This window comes from Hypanus sabinus, chromosome 6 (assembly GCF_030144855.1).
Source record: "Hypanus sabinus isolate sHypSab1 chromosome 6, sHypSab1.hap1, whole genome shotgun sequence".
Classification (NCBI taxonomy): Eukaryota; Metazoa; Chordata; class Chondrichthyes; order Myliobatiformes; family Dasyatidae; genus Hypanus; species Hypanus sabinus.
Window position 1 is genome coordinate 96,888,972 of NC_082711.1, and position 12,747 is coordinate 96,901,718.

Consider the following 12,747-nt stretch of genomic DNA (forward strand, 5'->3'; position numbering starts at 1 on the left):
AGAATCTTCAAATAAGTAAATATTTATAAGAAGGAAATACCCTTTAAGCTCCTCAAAGACTGTGATAAATATTGTGGGTATGAAGCAGATAAATATTGTTACTGGTAATGAAAATGGCTGTCCTACAACTACTAGCTTACCCAGTCTCCCCAATGAAAACAATAAGCAAAGTGAATAATTTATCAAAGAAGGAATGATTTTAATTTGGTCTCAACCTGACCAATGCACAACCACCTCAATCTTCTAAATGCTGTTTCAGTCATTCTCTGAAATCAGGCTTCCAGGAGTAAACAAAGCACTTGTATTCTTTACAGAACGGGGTTTCTTTAATATGTCAAAATCAATTTAATAAAAAGTAGCTTATGAATAATCATTGAATCATACAATTAATCAGATGGGGTTTGAGTAAAGGACCAACCATCACATAATATAGTGAAATGATGTAAAAGATGTGTTCTTTTTTTAAACTTCTGCAGGTCAAAAACAAACTCTTTCACGATAATGTTCTCCTGAGTGAACCAATCTCTCTCTACACCTACCCCATTCCTCTGGGGGAAAAGATCCAGATATAATGTTATTTAGAGAAATGTGTAAATGAAATATATAAATTGATTGGATGTTGTATTAAGGCTCAGAAGAGAGAAAGAAAACAAATTAGCTGAGAATTTTGGAGAGGAATCAGAATATACATCTTTAACATGCATCAACTCAAATGATCATTTTGATATCATTTATATTAAAACTTTGCTTCAAAACTCTGAACAAAATTTATGACAAATATATAGCACATAAATTACATGACTAAGACCAGTTTGTCTCCACTCTGCTTCTGTGGGTTCTGAAGTATCTGATCAGCCAATGTGCGAATCAGGAATCACGAGGCTTCTGGTGATGGGGAAGGGAGAAGGGGGAGGATTCAGTGGTTTGTTTGGGGTGTAGTTCAGGAAGGAAGTGTACTGTTAGTTTTATAGATTGTGAGGTGGTTCAATTTTACTGCTGGGCTTCTGTGTGCTCCTAACAGAGGACAGAACATTCTTAACACCTCAAGTACTCCTTCTCCACATTGAGCAGTGAAGAGACTAGAATTCCCTCGTGTCAGTAGGAAAGTCACATTTTCCAGACATTGTGCATGCCTGAGAAAACTTTTCTTCTGTCCACCTTAGAATGTTTCCAGAACAAAATTCGACTACATGTAATTAGGGCCAGTGATGGAGATGTTGACCTTGAAGAGAACATTAGTTGACTTATCCATGACATAAAACAACATTGTGGAATGTTGCCAGTGCCTTGAGGAGACTTCTCTATGTAGTTCAGACATACAGGAATACAAGGATCAGTGCAGTCAGGCAGAACGTGAGTTCTATGTTAAATTACAGGACCAGATATCAATTACTTTTCCTTTAATCAACTAATGGCTGTACTTGCTCCTTCAAAGCAATGATAAATTCCATCAATATTTGCCTTCAATGAGAGGTGGCTCCTGAGTTTAACACTCCACGAATACTCCTCGTTGAAGGATAATGCTGCAGAGTGTGGAAAGCTTAATATAGGACTTAGGTCTTGGAGATATTCAGTCTAAGCCCTATCCTATCAATGAATGAGTCAACAAACACCTTGGAGTTTGACCTTCAAGTACAGAAAGATCTACAAGTCATCTGTTTATTGCAGTTAAATTATTGAGGCTAGAACAATGTTGGTTTAAAGTCAGTGCTACCTAAATTTCCTATTGCACAAAATGCTAAAAAACATTTCTAAGTAATGACTCAGCTTGCTTGACTCTAGTTTTCACTGAGATGGACTTTTCTGTAGATGCACATCCTGTACAGTGGGCTATTTCATATTGATACTATGCCAGCAGGTAAGAAATATCAAAAAAGACTGCTGAGAGGGGGGCCAATAGATATATTTGGAATTTTAAAAGGTATTCATCATAGTACCACACACTTAGTTACTCATAAGCTAACAACTCATGATGTCAGAGGAGATACATCAGCATGTATAGAGGATTGGCTATCTAGCAGGAAGCAGTCAATGGTAAATTTTCATGTGCATCAAAGAACAGAGAAAAATATATTTTTTTGCATGCCACCCATACAAATCATATCATTCATCGAGGTAGTACAAGGAACATTCAGTAACAGAATGCAGAATATAGTGTTATAGTTACAGAGAAAGTGCAGTGTAGGAAGATTATAAGGTGTAAGGCCATGACAAGGTAGATTGTGAGGTCATGAGTCCATTTCATCATACATCATACAAGGGGTCCATTCAATAGGCTTATAACAGAGGGACAGAGGGTGTCCTTCAGCCTTGAACATGTTTCAGACTTTTCTATCTTCTGTGCAGTCGTGGAGGAGGGGGTTAAGAGAGAGAATGGCCAAGATGGGAGATTATGTTGGCTGCTTTTCTGAAACAGCAAGAAGAATAGACAGAGTCCATGGAGAGGAGGCTGGTTTCCATAATGCACTGAGCTGTGTCCTTAACTCTTTGCAGTTTCTTACAGTTTTAGGCAGAGCAGTTGCCATGCCAAATGGTGATTTTATTTATAGATATATTCTATTTTCTGAACATTTGTAACTCTTTTAAAAACTCTTTTAAAGGTTGCGGAGGTAGAATCCATGAATACATCCACTGCTGAGATGTATAGATTTTAAAATCAGAAAGGGAATCAAGGGTTATAAGGATGGAATTGGAAAAAGGAACAAACATGACATTATTGGTGAACCAGTGCGGATACATTCAATTGCCACTAGTCTGAACTGATTCTGTAACCTACACATTTAAAGGGCTCCTTACAATCATTTATTTTGTTATTGTACAGTTTTTCTTCTTTTCACATTGACTGTTTGTCAGTCTGTCTATCGATTTTTGTAAATTCTATAGTATTTCTTTTACCCCTGTAAATGTTTGCAAGAAAATTAATCTCGTAGTACATGGTAAAAAAATACATACCTAATAAATTGACTTTCAACTTTGACAGAACATGCTCAATGGACCAAATAGTTTGTCTTCCTTCTGGTCATTTCTTGCAAATAAGACATGCATACATAAGGTGCAACTCATTCACTCACACTTGCAGGGCACAATGGTGTAATGCTACGTAACCATGAATTTGCCCTTCAGTTATATAATGACAAAATATGCAATCTGCATAATTTAGAAACAACACAAGCTTTTAAAACAAAGTATGTTAAAAATTCAAAGTCTTAGTCAACAACACAATGACCATCAATCCGGCCTCTGCACTTCCGTGAAGAACTTCTTATAACACTGTTTCTTTGATAAGACTATAAGACCTAGGAGCAAGAGTAGGCCATTCAACCCATCGAGTCTGCTCTGCCATTCATTCATGGCTGATCCAATTCTTCCAGTCATCCCCACTCCCCTGCCTTCTCCCCATACCCTTTGATGCCCTGGCTATTCAAGAACCTATCTCTGTCTTAAATGCACCCAATGACTTGGTCTCCAGTCGCTCATGGCAACAAATTCCATAGATTTACCACCCTCTGACAAAAGTAATTTCCCTGCATCTCTGTTCTAAATGGACGTCCTTCAATCCTGAAGTCATGCTCTCTTGTTCTAGAACCCCTACCATGAGAAAATAACTTTGCCATATCTAAACTGTTCAGGCCTTTTAACATTTAGAATGTTTCTATGAGAATCCGCTTATTTTCCTGAACTTCAGGGAATACAGCCCAAGAGCTGCCAGATGGTCCTCATACAGTAACCCTTCCATTCCTGGAATCATTCTCATGAATCTTATCTGAACCCTCTCCAATGTCAATATATCCTTTCTTAAAAAAAGAGCCCAAAACTGCACACAATATTCCAAGGGTGGTCTCATGAGTGCCTTATAGAGCCTCAGCATCACATCCCTGCTATTGGAGATGTTGGACAGACATTAAAATATTTGTCCTATATGCTCTTCAACTTAACTGTGGACAAAAGTAAGCAGAAGATTAAATTCAGTTTTCTACCCTCTGCCTCTATATCATCCAGACTCATTCACATTTTGAATTTGTATTTACACTATTATTTCAGGTCACCCTCCATTTTAATACTTCAATGGGATTGTGTCCTCCACTTTGAAATTTTTCACATGCCACTCATTGCAAAAAGATTCTTGCATAAAATTAGGTTAAAATTGCGATAATTATTTAATTTTATTTTCTTTAGAAACACAATTTATGCCACATATTATGTATAATTAAAATGATGCAAACAACTTGAATCAATAGCTTCAAGAGTCTTAAATTACTCCCACTTATTGCTTTTTTCATGTCTGCACATGCATGGCAATATTGTAGTCAAGGATAATTCAGTAGGAGGTAGCAGTTTCCAAAATCTGTAAAGTTAACAACAATTTATGAGCTTGATATTTCCAACTGGTTTATAATTGCTTCAAAGCATATTTACTTACACATATTAATCCTTCTTCCCACAATAAACATAATATTTTTTAAAAATCTGTTAAACTACCTTCAAACTCTTTCACAACCTGGAATGTTCTGGAGTGGAAGGCCAAGTGTTGTTGGCTAAAATTATGATGGAAAAAGAATGAAGCTACAAAAATATCAATCAGTTCATATAACTGAACTCAGATATAACTTGATAAAAACAAGATCATTCAACTCACTGTATAGTCACTCTCACTCATCTCACTCCTTTGGACATACACAAGGCCAAAACCTCATCAGTTATGTGTCTAGACCTTTCACACTTTAGGGTTGATAAACAGTGTATACATTCATAATCAACTGACACAGGCTGGTAATGTAATCATTCCTTGTTCTCACATTTCATCTGCAAGATCTTCCTGTTCCAGGTTAAACCATAGTTGGCAACAGTTTACATCTTGTACGTATTTTGCTTGATCAGCCATATCATGCAGGGAAATGCTGACAATTCTGATTAAAATTGCCAGCATTTCTCTGAATAAGTTCCATCAAATTCATCATAAGTTGACCACTCTTCAATGACAATTTCACAGCTGGGTGGCTGATGATGGGCCTCTCATGGAGTCCAGCTCCAAGTACAATATGCTTGGCACTGAAACAGCAGTTCCAGTTGATTTGGTGGGAAAGTACAGATCCAGGGAAAAAGGTTGTTCACATTTTATAAAAACTCACATTTTGAACATAACTAAAAGTTTTTGAATTATTCAAAAAAATCTTATATTTTCAATTATTTTTAATTTGCTCAGTAATATACATCACTTCTAATTATTTTATAAATAGGTTTTGCATGTCATATTTTTCTCGTGTCAGGACAGAGAGTGGAGAGGGAAGGTGGTAAAGAATAGGATGACCTGATGCATTTTCTTGATCTAAAACACTGAAAAAATCATTTCCTCCTGCAGATGCTGCTCAGCCCACAGAGTTCCTCCAGCAGTTTGTTTTTTTTTATATTGCAGATTCCAGCATCTTCAGTTTCTTATGTCCCCACACCTTCCAACATCTTTGGTAATCTAGTTATAACTCACTTCGGCAATCGATGACATCCATGTGCTTTTCCACATCTTCTAAAGTCACTGAGAAATTGAGTGTTCTGAGATCATTTTAGTTTCTTTTGGCTAGAAATTCAGATTGGAAAAAAAGTGTATTTGCAAAGGCTGAAAATAAATAAAAAGACTGCAGATGCTGAAAATCTAAAATAAAAACATAAAATGCTGGAAGTACTGAACATGCCCAGCCAGGTTTGTGGGAGGAGAAAGAGTTGACCCTTTAGCTCAGAGACATGCTATGTGATTATACAATGCTGCTGCAAGTTTCATCATTAAACCTGTGCATACATACACTTGTGCAGATGAAAATAAACCTGACTTTGAGTCTCCTATCAGAACTAAAGGACATAGAGCAGTTCTGACCACAAAAGATATATTTGGCTTCAACAGATACCCAACTCCTCTTATATCAAACACCACAGCAAAAGATCAACACATATTCACTCTCACATTTCCAGACACTCCCCTAATTACTTTCAAATGCCAAGGTTTTAGGAAATTCATTTATTTGAATTAAAATTCAAATGTAGCTAATACCTTGTAAAAAGCTATGCATCCAAACGCTCAAAGGAAATGAACTATCATACTAACTCGCTATTGGAAAATCACGGAGTTCAGCAGAGTTGGAAGACAGTAGCGTGGCAGCAAAGCAGTTAGCACAACACTATTACAGTGCCAGCAACAGGTATAAATCAAGGATAGCGTGCAACATAGATGATAGAAAGGACAAGTGGGAGATGAGGCATAATCACAGACAGTGGGATGAGTTACAGGGCAATAGAGGCATGGTGCAGTTAAAACAGAAAGCAGCAAATACTGGATTGAAAGTGTTGCATTTGAATGCACACAGCACAAGAAATAAAATGGACAATCTTGAAATTCAGATAAAGATTGGCAAGTATGACGTTGTGGTCATCTCTGAAACTTGGCTAAAGAATGGCTGCCATTGGGAGCTGAACATCCAAGGATATACTGTGCATCGGAATGATAGGTTAGTAGGCAGAGGGGGTAGTGTGGCCCCAACTATAAACAAAAATAAATCATTACAAAAGGATGACAGGATGGGAAAGTGAAGAGTCTCTATGGGTTGAGTTAAGAAATGGCAAGGGTTACAGGACCCTATTGGCAGTTGTATACAGGCCTCCAAACAGCAGTTGGAATGTGGATTAGAAATTACAGCAGGAGATAGAAAAGGTATGCCAGAAAGGCAATGTCATGATAATCGTTGGGGATTTTAACATGAAAGTGGATTGGGAAAACCAGGCCAGTACTGGACCTCGAGAGAGAATTTGTAGAATATCTAAGGGATGGGTTTTGAGAACAGCTTGTTGTGGAGCCCACTAGGGGTTAGCTGTGCCAAAGTGGGTGTTGTGCACTGATCCAGAGGGTTAAGGAACCCTTAGGGAACAGTGATCACAAAATGATCGCGTTCACTTTGAAATTTGAGAAGGAGAAAGTAAAACCCAATCTGTTAGTACTTCAGTGGAATAAAGGAAATTCCAATGGCATGAGAGGGGAACTGGCCAAAGTTGAATGGAAAGGGACACTAGCAGGAAGGACAGCAGAGCAGCAATGACTGCAGTTTCTCTGAAAAATGAGGGAAGTGCAAGACAGATATATTCCAAATAAGAAGAAATTTCCAAATGGAAGGACACTATCGAGGCTAACAAATGAATTCAGAGTTCAAGTAAAAGCAAAGGAGAGGGCATACAAGGAAGCCAAAGCAAGTGGAAAGATAGAGAACTAGGAAGCTTTTAAAAACTTGCAGAAGGAAACTAAGAAGGTCATTAGGAAGGAAAAGATGAATTATGAAATAAAACTTGCAAGTAATATCAAAAAAGATAGTAAAAGCTTTTTTAAGTATATAAAGGATAAAAGAGAGTCGAGGGTAGATATAGGACCAATAGAAATGATGCTGGAGATATTGTAACGAGAGACGCAGAGATGGCAGTGGAACTGAATGTGTATCTGGATCAGTCTTCACAGTGGAAGACGTCTGCAGTATACCAGACTTTCAAGAGTGTCAGGGAAGTGAAGTTTATGCAGTGAAAATTATGACTGAGAAGGTGCTCAGGAAGCTTAATGGTCTGAGAGCGGATAAATCTCCTGGACCTGATAGAATCCACCCTCGGGTTCTCAAAGAAGTAGCTGGAGAGATTGTGGAGGCATTAACAATGATCTTTCAAGAATCGATAGATTCTGGCATTGTACCGGATGACTGGAAAATTGCAAATGCTACTCTGCTGCTTAAGAAGGGTGGGAGGCAGCAGAAAGGAAAGTATAGACCTGTTAGCCTGTCGTCAGTGGTTGGGAAGTTGTTGGAATCGATTGTTAAGGATAAGATTATGGAGTACCTGGAGGCACATGACAAAATAGGCCAAAACCAGCATGGATTCCTGAAAGGAAAATCCTACCTGACAAGCCTACAGCAGAGTTTGTATGTTCCTGTCAGGATTAAAGGCAAAGTGAATAAGAATAAGGAACCTTGGTTCTCTAGGGATATTGGAACTCTGATAAAGAAGAAGAGAGACATGCATGACATGTATAGGAAACAGGGAGCAAATAAAGTACTTGAGGAGTATAAAAGGTGCAAAAGAAACTCAAGAAATTAGGGCTAAAAGACATGACGTAGCTTTGGCAGTCAAGGTGAAAGATAATCCAAAGAGCTTCTACAGGTGCATTAAGAGCAAAAGGATAGTAAGGGATAAAATTGGTCCTCTTGAAGATCAGAGTGGTTGGTTATGTATGGAACCAAAAGAAATGGGGGAGGTCTTAAATGGGTTTTTTGCATCTGTATTTACTAAGGAAACTGACATGGAGTCAATGGAAATAAGGCAAACAAGTCGTGAGGTCATGGAACCTATACAGATTGAAGAGGAGGAGGTGCTTGCTATCTTGAGGCAAACCAGAGTAAATAAATCCCCAAGACCTGACAAGGTATTCCCTTGGACCTTGAAGAAGACTAGTGTTGAAATTGCAGGGGCCCTGGCAGATATTAATCTGACATTTAAAATGTCAGTATCTACGGGTGAGGTGCCAGAGGATTAGAGGATAGCTCATGTTGTTCCATTGTTTAAAAAAGGCTCTAAAAGTAATCTGGGAAATTATAGGCCGGTAAATTTGATGTCAGTAGTAGGTAAATTATTGGACAGAGTACTAATAGATAGGATCTACAAGAATTTAGATAGACAGTGACTTATTAGGGAGGGTCAATACGGCTTTGTGCGTGGTAGATCATGTTTAACAAATCTATTAGAGTTTTTTGAGGAGGTTACAAGGGAAGGCAATGGATGTTGTCTACATGGACTTCAGTAAGGGCTTTGACAAGGTCCCGCATGGGAGGTCACTTAGAAAGATTCAGTCGCTAGGTATACATGGTGAGGTAGTAAATTGGATTAGACATTGGCTCAATGGGAGAAGCCAGAGAGTGGTAGTGGAGGATGGCTACTTTGAGTGGAAGCCTGTGACTAGTGATGTACCACAGGGATCAGTGCTGGCTCCATTGTTACTTGTCATCCATATCAATGATCTGGATGATAATGTAGTAAATTGGATCAGCAAATTTGCTGATGACACAAAGATTGGAGGTGTAGTGGACAGTGAGGAAGGTTTTCAAAGCTTGCAGAGGGATCTGGACCAGCTGGAAAAATGGGCTGAAAAATGGCAGGTGGAGTTTAATACAGACAAGTGTGAGGTGTTGCACTTTGGAAGGAAAAACCAAGGTATAACATATAAGGTAAATGGTAGGGCAATGAGGAGTGCAGTAGAACAGAGGGATCTGGGAATACAGATACAAAATTCCCTAAAAGTGGCGTCACAGATAGATAGGGTAGTAAAGAGAGCTTTTGGTACATTGGCCTTTATAAATCGAAGTATTGAGTACAAGAGTTGGAATGTTATGGTGAGGTTGTATAAGGCATTGGCGAGGCTGAATTTGGAGTATTGTGTGCAGTTTTGGTCACCGAATGACAAGAAGGATATTATTAAGGTTGAAAGAGTGCAGAGAAGGTTTACAAGGATGTTGCCAGGACTTGAGAAACTGAGTTACAGAGAAAGGTTGAATAGGTTAGGACTTTATTCCCTGGAGCGTAGAAGAATGAGGGGAGATTTGATAGAGGTGTATAAAATGATGGGTGTAGATAGAGTGAACGCAAGCAGGCTTTTTCCACTGAGACTAGGGGAGAAAAAAACCAGAGGACATGGGTTAAGGTTGAAGTGGGAAAAGTTAAAAGGGAACATTGGGGGGGGGCTTCTTCACACAGAGAGTGGTGGGAGTGTGGAATGAGCTGCCAGATGAAGTGATAAATGCAGGCTCACTTTTAACATTTAAGAAAAACTTGGACAGTACATGAATGAGAGGTTCATGGAGGGATACAGTCCAGGTGCAGGTCAGTGGGACCAGGCAGAAAAATGGTTCAGCACAGCCAAGGGTCAAAAGGACTGTTTCTGTGCTGTAATGTTTTATGGTTCTATTTTTTGAGGAAATTACAAGCAGGGTAGACAAAGGAGATGCAGTAGATGTGGTGTACTTGGATTTACAGAAGGCCTTTGACAAGATGCTGCATATGAGGCTGCTTACCAAGGTAAGAGCTCATGGAATTACAGGTAAGTTACTAGCATGGGTGGAACATTGGCTGATTGATAGAGTGGGAATAAATGGATCCTATTCTGGCTGGCTGCTGGTTACCAGTGGAGTTTCACAGGGGTCAGTGTTGGGACTGCTGCTTTTTACGATGTATGTCAATGATTTGGACAATGTGATTAATGGATTTGTGGCTAAATTTGCTGGTGATACAAAGATAGGTGAAGGAGCTGGTAATGTTGAGGAGACAGAGGCTGTAGAGAGACTTAGATATTTTAGGGGAATGGGCAAAGTGGTGAAGGAAATACAATGTTGGAAAGTATATGGTCATGCACTTTGGTGGAAGAAATAAACAGGAAGACTATTACTTAGATGGGGAGAGAATTCAAAATGCAGGGATGCAAAGGGACTTGGAAGTCCTTATGCAGGATACCCTAATGGTTGACTTTCAGGTTGAGTCAGTGTTGAAGAAGGTGTATGCAATGTTGGCATTCACTTCTAGAGGTATAGAACAGGGGTAGGCAACCTTACGCACAAATAATTTTCTAGTATTTCGAGGCAATCCATAACAAAATGAATTTAAATGGATAATTCCCATATTTCAAGTTTTTTATGGCATTTATCTGGCTCACTGTCCGCTCAATAATACACGATCTGGTCCACAGAGGCAAAAAGATTGCTGACCCCGATATAGAATATAAGTGCTGGGATGTGATGTTGAGGCTCTATAAGGCTCTCATGAGACCACACTTGGAGTATTGTGTGCAGTTTCAGACTCCTTATTTTAGAAAGGATATACTGACTTTGGAGAAGGTTCAGAGAAGATTCATGAGAATGACTCCAGGAATGAAAAGGTTACCAGATGCGAACCGTCTGGCAGCTCTTATGTTGTATGCCATTGAGTTCAGGAGAATGAGGGGGGGATCTCATAGAAGCATTCCGAATGTTAAAAGGCCTGAACAGATTAGCTAAGGCAAAGTTATTTCCCATGGTACGAAAGTCTAGGACAAGAGGGTATGACTTCAGGATTGAAGGACGTCCATTTAGTACAGGGAAGGTGAGAAATTACTTTAGTCAGAGGGTGATAAGTCTTTGGAATCTGTGGAAGCCAAGTCATTGGGTGTATTTAAGGCGGAGATGGATAGGTTCTTGATTAGCCAGGGCATCAAAGGGTATAGGAGAAGGCAGGGAAGTGGGAATAACTCAAACAATTGGATCAGAATGATTAAATGGTGGAGCAGACTTGATGGGCTAAATGGCTCACTTCTGCTCCTAAATCTTATGGTCTTATGATGTAGGTTCAATTCCCATCACTGTCTTTGAGGAATTTGGACGTTCTCCCCATGATTGTGTGGGTTTCCTCTGGGTGCTCTGGTTTCCTCCCACAAGCCAAAAACGTGCAGGTCAATAAGTTAATTGGCCAAGGGTGTAATTAAGTCTTGTTACCCTATTGCTCCTCTAAATTAAAAAAAGTATCAAATGATTAACTTAATCTCCATATGTCAAAATACAAAGGTTGGGATTCGATCTCTCTCTCAAGGGCAAAGCAAACTTCTGATTGAAAGGCCTTGTACTGTATCATAATACAATACTGTTAACTGTAGCAAATAAATAAACTCTGATTTCACCACAGCCCTAGAGGGACAACATATAGAGCTCCCTATACTGCTAACCATCTGTAAAGAAAGAAAAATGGAAATAGAAAGGTAACAATCAGAATCGAGTTTAATTATCACTAACATCCGGTGAAATTTGTGGTTGTTTTTGCGTAGTACATTGCAATACACGTCAGAATTATAAATTACAATAAGAAACATATACATTAGAGCAAAAAGAGAGCAAAGATGCAAGGAGAAATGGTTCTACTATATACAGAAGGTTGTTCTTGTGCTCATGTAATCTCGCCCTGCCGCAGCTTGGAAGACACAGACAACAGCCCAATCGATTAGTTATCTTGGTATAGAGTGCAGTATAGTGACACGGAACTACAGTACTAGTGAAACTTGCTTCAAAGTAGTATTTGATCCGAGGCAACGAAAACGGTTGAAGGGGTTGCCCGAAGCCAGGCAGCTCACCTGTTGCACGTAGTCCTGCACCTCCTGGAGGTCGCTGCAGGAGGATTCGCTGGGGGTCAGCCCGTAGAACAAGACCCTGAACCCCTGCGAAAGCGACAGGTTGAACTGAGAGGACTGCAGCATGACTAGGGTTGCCAAGAGAAGGGAGCCGGGGACCGCAGCTCGTACAGGGATCGGGGAAGGACGGCCGTTCCCGTACACCAGGAAGCAAGCCACTGTCCCGACTGACACATGACCGGAGCCGGGCCGGGAAGCGAGGCAAGAAGGCGGTCCGACGAACATGTCAAAGGAGGATGGAACAAAGGCGGGAACATTTCGTGCCCTTTCGATCTTGCAACCAAATTAGCGACATACTATTAGCGAAAGCGCAAAGGCGTTGTTGAAAACATGGCAAATGTTATCCTTTATTTTGAAGTAGCAACCTGCAGATTTTCGAAGGCGGAAATAAAACAGAAAACGATTCAAGTTCTCAACAAGGGAACTGTCCAGTTATTTGCAATGTGCGTATGCTATCTGACCTGTTGAGTACACTAATATTAATAGATTCAAGGGATATTGGATTACAAAATGCACATGGCACCCAAGTG

General features: G+C 39.6%; 1 protein-coding gene across 2 annotated transcripts in view; it reads right to left on the reverse strand.

Annotated features, from left to right (window-relative positions):
- Positions 1 to 12,465, reverse strand: part of agmo (alkylglycerol monooxygenase) — a 342,658-nt gene extending 330,193 nt beyond the window's left edge. The window contains exon 1 of one of the 2 annotated variants that reach the window (XM_059971351.1): positions 12,161 to 12,465. In XM_059971351.1, coding sequence (XP_059827334.1) covers positions 12,161 to 12,442 — 282 coding nt within the window. In that variant the 5' untranslated portion in view covers positions 12,443 to 12,465. The remainder of the gene's footprint in view (positions 1 to 12,160) is intronic. The other variant, XM_059971352.1, reaches the window with a different exon arrangement.
- Between the last annotated feature and the right edge of the window lie 282 nt (positions 12,466 to 12,747).